Source organism: Capra hircus, chromosome 11 (assembly GCF_001704415.2).
Source record: "Capra hircus breed San Clemente chromosome 11, ASM170441v1, whole genome shotgun sequence".
NCBI lineage: Eukaryota > Metazoa > Chordata > Mammalia > Artiodactyla > Bovidae > Capra > Capra hircus.
Genome location: NC_030818.1, coordinates 101,294,281 through 101,305,092, shown reverse-complemented (window position 1 = coordinate 101,305,092; position 10,812 = coordinate 101,294,281). Strand labels below are relative to the sequence as shown.

The window sequence follows — 10,812 nt, the reverse complement described above, 5'->3', positions numbered from 1 at the left end:
CTGGTGGGCTGCAGTCCATGGGGTCGCTAAGAGTCGGGCACGACTGAGCGGCTTCACTTTCGCTTCTCACTTTCATGCATTGGAGAAGGAAATGGCAACCCACTCCAGTGTTCTTGCCTGGAGAATCCCAGAGGCAGAGGAGCCTGGTGGGCTGCCGACTGTGGGGTCGCACAGAGTCGGACACGACTGACGCGACTCAGCAGCAGCCGCAGAGGAGCGATGTTGCAGGTTCAGAGGCTAGAGGCAGCTGTTGGCTCTGGCTGCATCCTTGGTTTGCTAGTTGCAATGCCTGACAAATTCCTTTTTTGCCCTAACCAAGCTGAGCTGGGTTTCTGACAGTGAAATCAAGCATCCTGACCAGTACAGGGAGCTGCTGCCCCCACTGGGGGCATCTGGGAGGATTTCCTGTAGAAGTGGCAGTTAAATCAAGAAGTGAAAGATGACTAGGGGTCAGCCAGGCGGAGGAGAGGAAGCGGGACTATTCTAGGCAGAAAGAGCGGCAGTAGAGAAAGCCTTAGGGTGGGAAGAACAAAAGCTGTAGGAATGTGTTTGCTTCATCACCTCGCATATGTTCTATTATAAACACCTTTTTAAATTTCGGGGGGCTTCCTTGGTGGCTCAGCTGTAAATTTGTTTTATTCATTTGGCTGCGACGGGTCATAATTGTGGCACACAGAATCCTGGATCTTTGCTGCAGCGTGTGGGATCTAGCTCCCTGACCAGTTGCAGCATGTGGAATCTTTTAGGTTGAGGCAGGCAAACTCTGAGTTGCAACATGTGAGATCTAGTTCCCTGACCAGGAATGGAACCTGGAAGAGCTGCATTGGGAGCACAGAGTCTTAGCCCTGGACCAGCAGGGAAGTCCCTATAAACGACTTTGATGAATAACCTTTATTAAATAAACTCCATGACCCTTATTTACAGTCATGTCCATTTGTAAAGCACTTTATTGTCTGAAAACCTTTTGTTGTTTGATGTGTCAATTTATTAAATATATTAATATTTGGTTCCATTCTCATGAACCCTGACCAGGCCAGCTATTCAGACTAATTTTCTGCTTTGCACACAGACTTTTGGATCTAAAAGACTGACTCAGAAACCTAGAAGGACTGGGGACAGCTTTGGGAGCATGGGGGAGGGGGTCTGGGGCCAAGGGTCAGTTCTGCTTCGTGCTGCAGCTGCCAAGAGAGTAGAGCCGTCCCACCCCGGCTCAGAGCAGCCGTTCATCAGCTGGAAAAGAGAGATGAATGTGTTAATCTTTGGCTTTGCCTTTGACCCCTAGAGAACTGGCACTGATGACTCTGGAAATTTGGCTGCTCCCTAAGGCCGGCTCTCAGTTACAGAATCAGCAAGCCTGCCAGAGGGTGCAGGGAGCGGTGAATAAGACTCTTTGCAATGTCTATTATTAATATCATTTCTTCCCTGTGCTCCCCTTCCAGACTCTGTTCCCATCTCCAGATTATTCACTGTACCTGAGGGAAATGGGGGAAAGCTGGATTCATCCTTCTTTGTAGTTCTTTCATCTTGGGCTAAGGACAGTGAGCGAGGTGCTGGAGATTTTGTCACATGTGAACACCCTTTGTGTTACTAAAATCTTTTATACTTGCATTATCCGATTTAACTTTGCTTCTCCAAGTTATAAACTCTTTGGAGGGAATAAGTGATTGTGCATATTTTTGTAGGCCTAATAGGTTCTTTGATTCTTAATCACTTTTACTGAACTAACCACTGTGCTTAGAAAAGGCCCAGCAGAAGTCCAGGCTGGAAGGGACCCTGGTCCACATTTGGGGGTCAAGTGAATAGAGCAGGCAGCGGGTCACTGTGTCCCTATGGACTATGGGCCAGCAGGGGCCTCTGGATGCGGGTGGGGTCAGTCACAGGCCCTGGCGGGGAGACAAGAGTTTGTGTGGGAGCCCTGTGTTCCAAGTGAGGGGGGGCAAGTCAGCAGGGCAAGCTGAGCCTGGTTGGGATCAGACTCAAGCCTTGAGTCCCGGGTGGTCCATGCCACCCCTCACCCTGGCGTCGAGAGTCCGTGCGTGCGGGCAGCGAACGCGGAGGCCCAGGTGTGGGTTGGTGGCCAGGGGCCGGTCCTTCGCCCTGGCGTGGAGACTCCGGGTCGGCAGGGGGCGCTGCGTCCCGGGCGGGAAGTTCCGGCCGGCTCCGGGTCGGCAGGGGGCGCTGCTTCCTCGGCGGCGCGGAGGCCGCGCCCGGCAGGTGGCGCTCTGGCCGCGGCCGAGGCCGGCGGGCGGGCGGCGGCGCGGCGCTGCGGCCGGCTCGCGGGCCCGGGGAAGCGGCGGCGGCGGCGGGAGCAGAAGAGGCGGAGCGGCGGCGGGCACCCCCGGGCGGGCTGGGGCGCCGCTGGCCGAGCGCACAGGCCGCGGCCCGCGGAGCCCACCATGCCGGCGCGGGCCTGAGGCGCGGCGAGCCAGGGCCGAGGCGAGCGGCGGCCGCGCCGGCCTGTGGCGCCCGCAGCGGCCCGGCCCGGGCCCGATGAGCGGCGGCCTCGGCCTCCGGCGCAGCCCGGAAATGTCCGGCAAGATCGAGAAAGCAGGTGAGGCGCGCGGCCGGGCTCCGGGGGCGAAAGCGCCCCTGGGCCTGCGGGGCGCGTCTCGGGCGGCGGGGCCGGGCCGCGCGGCGCTCCCGGGGCCACAGGCCGGCGGGGCCGGGGCGGGGGCCGGGGCCGGGGGCCCGGAGGCCGGGCCGGGCCGGGCCGGTGCGCGCCGCTCGGCCCGCGGCGTGAACTTTGAGACAAGGGGCCGGGGACCCGGGCAGGGACCGCGTGTCCCAGTGGCCGGGCGGCGGGCGGTCGTCCTTCAGGCGGTGACGGAGCCGAGCCACAATCTATGTGTCATTTCTGAGGAGCCTCGAGTTTAAATTGAACCAGACGTCTCCACTTCGGAGGCTTCAAAGGCAGCGGGGCAGGATGTGTCCCTGGGCGTTTTCAGGGGGCGGGCGAGCTTCCCTCCGGTTTCTTGGAAGCGGGGGCGCACGGGGAGCCGGTTGGGTCTGGGCTTCGGTTAGAAATCTCGTTGCCAGCCTCATCTCTTTGTGTCTTCCTAGAGATCTCAGAGCCTCGCCTTCCGGTTACCTGGGTTTTCCCCGGGCTGGGAAATAGTAGTCTCCAAAGACGCAACTCGGGGGCGGTGCACCTGGGGCGCAGGGCTTAATTAAGCCGGCGACACCTTGCAGGACACATCTCTGGGTCCAGGGCTCCCGGAGCGGGGACACCACTGGTTGTCATAACCGGATACCCTGTCATCCCCTTTGCAGCTGAGCTCTGGAAGGTGGGCTCTTCGGGGACTGGAAATAGGGCAGGTTACACTGATTTTGGACGTTGCTGGTTTCCCAGGTTGAACCGGGATATTTTGCTGAGAAGCGCCTCGGAAGTGGACCCAGAAGGCCGTGTAACTTGCAGGCTGTGGTTTGAGTACAGGAAGGACGTTTTCACCGCCTGCCTTGAGGGTTTTCTATGTATCCGGCTCTGTGCGGAGCACCTTAAACATCGGGCTTATTAAATCCTTACCGGTTGTCTGTAAGAGCAAATGTGGTCCCGCTGTGACAGGCTCAGTGGTTTCTTGCAGGCCGGCGCTGTCCCCCGCCCCCATGCCCTGCTCTGGGAGCTGAGGCCCCAGTGCTTTCCTTCGAGGCAGCGCCCTTGGCCTCAGGTGCTGTTTCTTGGGTGTCCTCATTGTTCTCCAGCCCCAGGGCTGAGTCTGCTGACCACGAGTTCCCTGCCAGCACGCATGCTGTTTCAGAAGCACCTCTGATTAATCTGTGCAGTTTTTTAGGATGCGCCATGCCTCTTGGACAGTGTTGGGGAAAACTTGGCTGCTTTATTTTAAAAAACAGCATCAACAGCGTTTTCTCTCATTATAAGGATAATTGAAAAATTTGAAAGTCATGGAAAAGTCAAAAAGAACACAATGAAAAGCACCTCCCCTCCTCCCCTGCCCTCCAGCCCCACAGGCTGCTTTCCAGGTTTAGCCATCTCACAGTGCACTGCTCCAGGGAGAAAGGGGGCCCAAGGCCAGGTCTTCTCTGCACAGATTACCCCTGGGCCTTCCCCTCTGCCAGGAGCTGTAGTAGATGCAGAAGCCAGCGGTGTCTGCCTTCAGAGAAGCTCATCTGAGGGTGGGCAAGCCAGCCCCAGCATTACCCCAGGCCACCAGATGGAAGGCTCTGAAAAGAGGGCGAGGGTGCCCTCCGTGGAGATGGGGGGTGAGGCTGACCGGGGGTGTGGAAAGCTCGGGAGGAAGGTGCCTGTGGTGGGAGGTGGCTGAACAGGAAATGCTGAGGTTGGCCCCTCACGTGGAGCTGGAGGGAAGTCGGTCCTTCTAACCTGGGTCCTTTGCTGTGATTTGCGCACAGCTGTCGAGGCAGACTGGGACGCTCCGGAATGAAGGGTACGCCTTCTGGGTGCTTTCTGCTGGTCATCGTAGGTGGCCCTCCACTTGCATTGCAGCGAGATTTCCGTTCGGGTTTCTGTTGGCGTTCTTTTTCTAAATGGACCTACCGTGAGGTCACCAGCAGGTGTTCCGTGTAAAGGAGAGGTCCTCAGGTGAAGGGGCGCCTCGTCTTAGCAGGGGAACAGGCTCTGGTGGATTACAGAGCCTGGCGCCCAGCCAGCGGTCATTGTCAGGTTTTGCTGTTTTCTGTTGACTTGAGCGGGAGAGTTGCTTCCGCGTGTTTGTAATCTCGACTCAGAAAATAGGACCAGTGCTCTGATTTCTCGGGACTTAAGGCATCCGGGGTTTTCTGAGTGTGAGAGAAGCTTGATGCAGCCCAGAACCCCTGCTGCCCTTCCCACCCAATCCCCATTGGGAGCCGCAGCTCCTTCAGCCACCAGGCAGATCTTTCAGAGTCTGTCGTGCTGCCTTTCAACCTGTTTACTTCCTCAGCAGTGCCTGCCTGGCGTCGGGGTCATAGGTACCCACCTCCTCTGAGGGTAGACCCTTCCGTAGGGACCAGATCAGGCTGTCTGCAGTCAACTGCTCTGGGCCCAATGAGGGGTCAACACAGTCTGGGTTCCACAGGGGGCGCAGGGTCAGCTTGCTGGCTGGTTGGGGCCTGTCCACTTAGGCTCGGTGGAGAAGGGTTGAACCTGGAAGGCCAGGAAGGCTGCTGGCGTGGGAGGGGGGAGGCTCCCTGGTGTCTTCCAGATGTAATGAGAAGGCAGGGAGCAAGCGGAGCCAGACGGCTTAGGGAGCTCCCAGGGTGAGCTTGTGGGCAGGGCAGGCTCGGAGAAGAGGCTTTCCAGGGGAACTGAGAGGGGTCTGTTCTGAGGACTTGCACCGTGGGAGGTGTGCGCAGTGCTGGGGCCACTTGGGGGGCCGGTGAGCCTGATTCTGGTCGTGTCTGCAGCTCTGGGGCCAGTGTGCTCATGCTTCCTCCCGGCAGACACACTGCGTGCAGGGAACTGAAGCCTTGACCTTTCTGAAGCCGGACACCCCTCTCACCTGATGAGCGGAGGCGACAGACCAGCGGCCGTGGGCTGGATTCAGGCCATAGATGTGTTGTGCGTGAGCCACATGTGTTCTTGATGGTCTGCATTTAAAAATCAGGAGATCACTCCCCAGTCTTGGGTTTCTGGTTCTTTTGAAAAGCAGGCAGCCCTGGTAACCCTGAGCCCTGCTGATGCGAGCCACTCTGGCAGGGCCACCACCCTCGCTGCCACCCCAACGCCCACGCCCGCTCCCCACGCAGACTGGCAGCATTCCAGCGTGCGTCCCTTTCCTCGCAGAAGCCGCCACTTGTGTTTGTTGCTTTTTATCTGGACTTTGAAATCTTTGCTCCATTCCTTCACGGATCTGTTCCTCCATCCCTTCGCTTGGCACTGATTGAGGGGTCGGCGCCTGGGGTCTGACGCTGTGCTGGGCTCTGGGGAATGGCGGTGATCTCAGGGGCGCGTTTCGGTCACACAGGCCTTAGCCCTGGCAGGGTTGGGGGTGCTGGGGGTTACCAGCATTAGTAATGGGTTATCCCCATTAGACTTTTGGTGGAACTGTGAGGGGTGGGCAGTTAAGTGGGCCCAGCTGAGGGGCGGGAAGAAGAGGCCTCAGTGTCACCGACTGGACTCCTCAGAATCTCCAGGCTCATTCCTCAGTTCTAGATCGGTAGTTTATCCAGAGCCTCCTAGGGGCCTGGCGTTGTTCTGGTGTTCGTGATGCAAGAAGGATCTTGTCTCCAGAGCCACACAGTCCGTCTGGAGGAGGTGTAAGTTATGCAGGGGTTTCTCTCTTTTTTTTTGTTTTTTGGTTGAGAGGAGTGGTTCTTTCCCTGCCAGGTACTCCTAGCAGACGACGGGGTTCTGTCCAGGACCTTCATCCATCACCAAACCCTCTGGCCGCTCTCTCGGCTCCTTGTGGCCTCAGGCTGCTCCGTGGTTCCCTGACTGAGGCGGCTGTGGACTTGGCCAGCACCCTGCCTCAGGGCAGAATAAATAGTGTCTCAGACTCTAGTGTTGTGTTTTTCAGATGTGTGAAGATGCTTTCCTTAAAAAGGAAAACTTATCTTATTTGCAGTCATAGTAACTTTTTGTCACTACATTTTCTCAGAACAGATGAAAAGTACAAGCCCAGGCTCTCAGAGGAGGCTGCACACTTTTGGCCCAGAGAGAGTCCTCCTAGATCAGTTTTAAAACTCTCAAATCTTAATACTTCCTTTACCCCGCAAGTATCAATGTACTCAAAATGTATCCAGTCAATAAATAGCAACACTTTCAGGGCACGTTGGGTCATTGACTCCCTCCTTCCTACGGCCCTCCTGGTGGGAGACACTGTGTGCCCGTTTCAGCCGCCTGTACCCCACTGGGCCTAGCCTTCCCAGTTCCCAGACCAGGGATAACATCAAAACGGTCTTGAACAGGCGTACAGTTTTTATAGTCTCTGTCCAGAGTGCATCGACTGACGACCTCATTTCAGCGATCCTGGGGGCCAGAGCAGGGCCAATAGCCTGCCTCTCCCCTGAGGGTGGCTGAGGCCTGGGAAGGCTGGTGATTTGCCCAGGGTCGTGGTGCACCCGCGCCCGGGCTCCACCGGCCCCTTTAGGGAGCATTGCTTAGAGCTTCCTAACTTGCTGGAGACAGAGTAGCTTAATCTGATTGTTCATGTTTCTAAGTTTCTTTTCTTTTTTTTTTAAATCCTGTTACATTAGGGTAGGCCCAGTGCAGTTTTGGGCTTCCCTGGTGGCTGAGTCAGTAAAGAATCCACCTGCCATGAATCCACCTGCAATGCAGGAGACCCGGGTTCGATCCCTGGGTTGGGAAAATTCCCTGGAAGGCATGGCAACCCACTCCAGTATTCTTGCCTGGAGAATCCCCGTGGACAGAAGTGCCTGGCAGGCCGCAGTCCATGGGGAAGCAAGGAGTCAGGCAGTTCTGAGCACACAGCGCACAGTGCAGTCTTTAGGCTGCCTAGATACTAATAACATAAATAGTGGCAGCTGTATCTTAAGGAGACAAGAGATAGCACAGACGCAGGCTAACCATGTTTTACAAAGTCAACTGCAGCAACCCCCTGTTGCCTGGTCTCCTGAGCAGCTGTTGGCAGAGGTGGTTTGAATGGGATTCCTTGCAGCCAGCAGACCTGATAGGAGGCCTGTAAAGATGAGTCATGTATGAGCTTGCAGAAAAATCATGTCCCAGGCCGGCCTGGATTGGCGCACGCCTTGAGCACAGGGCTGGGTCTTACCTCCGGCCAGCTGAACGCGTTCCCGTTGCCATAACAAGATGACGCACTGGACAGAAGAGGGGCCTGGCAGGGCCTCCGCTCCGCACCCCCGCGGCCCCCCAGCGCCCTGCCGCCTGACAGGTGTTCCTCTGACTCGGCTCCCACCTTGCCCGGAGGCTGCTTTAGGATTTAAAACCAAAGAAACAAAAAACCAGTTTGTGAATTACTGAGGTATCTGTCATCTGAGTTTGTGGTCATCTGTCTTAGGCCGTTTGACCGTTTGGACCATTGTGACCTTGGGAGAGTCTCTCTTTTTGGGTCTCATTTTCTCCATCTGTGCCATGAAGGGGGAGTCTAAAATTAGTGTGTCCTGTTTTGTTTTAAAGCAGAAGGCCTGTATTTTTTTTTTAAGTTTATTTATGAGGGTTTTTTTTTTTTTTTAACTTTTTATTTGATATTGGAGTCCAGTCGATTAACAGTGTCACGATGGCTTCAGGCAACAGCACAGGGACTCGGCCGCACATACTCCATGCCCGCGTCCTTTCTGCCCCCGCTCCCCTCCCGTCCAGGCTGCCACGTAACGTTGAGCAGGCTTCTCCGAGCAGCAGGCCCTCTTTAGTTCCTAGGAAGGCTGATTGCTGACTGTTGGGCGCCGTGAGGCGCCCCCGTTGTTCCTCTGCCAGCTTGGTGTGAAAACCGGCTTCCTGGGCGCGCTCAGCCGCCTCTGCCAGAGCCGACTGCCTGTAGGCTCTCTGTGCCCCCTCTTCCTCTAGTAGAGACAGTGCATTCCCTGGGAGGGCCCCGGAGGAACCTTCTGGATAGCTCATTCAGAAACCAAAGCCCCAGTTTCCTTTCCTCAAGTTAAAAATCAGCAGATACAGTCCTAAGTAGACTATTAGCCTCTTGAGGCAGAGTGTCTGCCGGGTCCCCCATGGTGTTGGCATCAGTGTGTCTAGAAGACAGTAGGTACTCAAAAACTCTTCACTGTGAATCTCGTTTAATGTTGTCAAAGGATGAACTCAGGTTTCTGATTCCAAGTCTCAAAATCCTCTTTAAAGGAGCTCTTTCTGGCCTTTGAATCGCCAGTTAGGATGTTCCTTGGTTTATTAGTTGGACCAGTACTCTGATAAGGGTGTGCAGTTAGTTGGGGTTCTGGGTTAACCACATGCATGGATCAGTGTTTCAGTGTGTCCTTCCAGAAATGGGTGAGGAGACTGAGCTCAGGTGCCCGGAGGCCCTGTTGGGAGAGCGCGAGGGCATGGTGGAGGCTGAGGCTTGTGCAGCCTGAGACTCTGGGGCCGCCAGCGACCGTGGCCGTGCTCCTTCGTGTCAGGCAGTTAGGGTTTTGCCTTTCATTTGCAACCCGCAGCCAGCACCTGCTGCTCTGCCCAGCCCGCCTCCATGGCGAGCGCCATGATGGGAGGCCCTGTCTGCGCTCGTCATTTCTTTCCTTTGGCCTCTAAGCAGGATTTTGGACTCACTGCGTGCTCTGCCGCCTCTGTGTGGGGTGGTTGTACAGCTCCTGCCGTCTGTGAGGGGCTGGAGAGCTGGGCTGCTGGTCTTCTGGCGGCTCCCCTTTCTTCTGGGTCAGGGGTTTAAGCAGAATCTCTCCTGCCACTTCTTCTTTTCTGAGCAAAGATGCAGTGGCCTCAGATGGTCTCAGTTCCTCTTCTCCCACTTGTTTCTTCCAGGCTGCGGTTTGGAAGATAGATGATGGTTCTCTGACTCTGTCCTGGGCTACAGCCTGGATCCCGTCTTCCTGAAATACAGTTCCTGTGTCATAGCAGCTCAGAGCCCTGCTTCCTGGTGGTCCCTTAGAGATGCCCTTTCTCCTTGCTTGCTTTCCGTTGGCTGGCTGGCTTCAGACAGTCATTGTATTGCGGGTTAACTTCCGTGATCAGGACCCTCTGCCTTCCTTTCAAGCCTAGAAGAAATGGAGCTGTGAGGCCCAGGACGGTGTGTGGTGCTTCCTGGGCTGGGGACAGTGGGCAGGGTGCAGGCGCTGGTGTGGGCTCGACAGGGGTGCTCCCAGCAACACGCTGACTGTTACGCTGGGAGCCAGCCCCCAGCCCCCCGAGCAGAAGTGCGGTGCTTGCAGCCCTTGAGAGAAGGAAAGCGTGGACGTGGGACGAGGGAACAGGAGGATGAGATGGCGCCGAGTGGCCACTTAATTGGCCCCAAACAAGCAAACAGAAAAACAAACAAAACCTCTGGCTTGGAGACAGAGGTTGTATTTATTTTCTGGTTGTGGATGGTCACGTGTGCCCTCTTTCTTTGAGTGACTGTGGATAAATAGATGGGTGATTGTGCATGGTCTTGGAGCTGGCTGCTCTCAATCCCTCCTTTCAGTGGTAAATACAAGTAGCAGTAGTAGCTGGCATTTGAGCTCTCCCCACATGCCAGGACCAGTCTCCGTTCTGTGCACCATACACACGTGGTCTCCGCTAGTCCTCACAGCAGCCGCGAGGCACTGTTGAGGACGAAACTCCACGCGGAGCTTCTCTTTGTGTGTGGGGTCCTGAGGTCCCAGAAGAGCTTGGATTCGCCTGTGGTCGTGCTGCACTGGGGCCAAGACAGGACTGAAGTTCAGTTGACTACATCTTATTTTTCCCATATTTCCATTGGCTGTGGCAGCGTTGTTCTCTCGGCTGTTGTGACTTGGGTCAAAATGAACGTCCGCATTTCCAGGGACTTTTCCACCAGTGAGGATGCTGCCGCATTAAAGGGCCACCTGACAGTTTTGGGGCGCTGGAGATGGCACTGCTCCACTGGCTCTCCTGCGGTGGGGGGTGGGCAGGAATCCCTCCTCCTTGCTGAGCGACCTTGGGCAGATGGCTTCATCTTTCTGAGCCTCTTGTGCCTCTCTTGTCACCTGATGGGGAGGACAGACCCATCTCCACACCCTTTCTTACGCTGAGTCTTTGTGAGTCTAGCCTGCAGTATCAAAGGGGGTGTGAATTAGGGTTGTTGGTTTTTAATGACACTGATGTTGCAGGGCACCGTAGCCATTCATCATCACGATAAAACATACTCCGTTATAGCTTTCAGAACCCCCTGATAGGCATTAGTGGGTTTTTTGGCTGTTGTTTTAGGTTTTGTTTGTCTGTTTTTTTATTAAATGGTGTCAGAGTAACAGCCTTTCTCC

At 55.9% G+C, this 10,812-nt stretch overlaps 1 protein-coding gene across 2 annotated transcripts in view; it reads left to right on the top strand.

Moving 5' to 3' along the window:
* Positions 2,424-10,812, top strand: part of RAPGEF1 (Rap guanine nucleotide exchange factor 1) — a 136,371-nt gene continuing 127,982 nt past the window's right edge. Inside the window, exon 1 of one of the 2 annotated variants that reach the window (XM_018056024.1) lies at positions 2,424-2,551. In XM_018056024.1, the coding sequence (XP_017911513.1) occupies positions 2,491-2,551 (61 nt within the window). In that variant the 5' untranslated portion in view covers positions 2,424-2,490. The remainder of the gene's footprint in view (positions 2,552-10,812) is intronic. The other variant, XM_018056030.1, reaches the window with a different exon arrangement.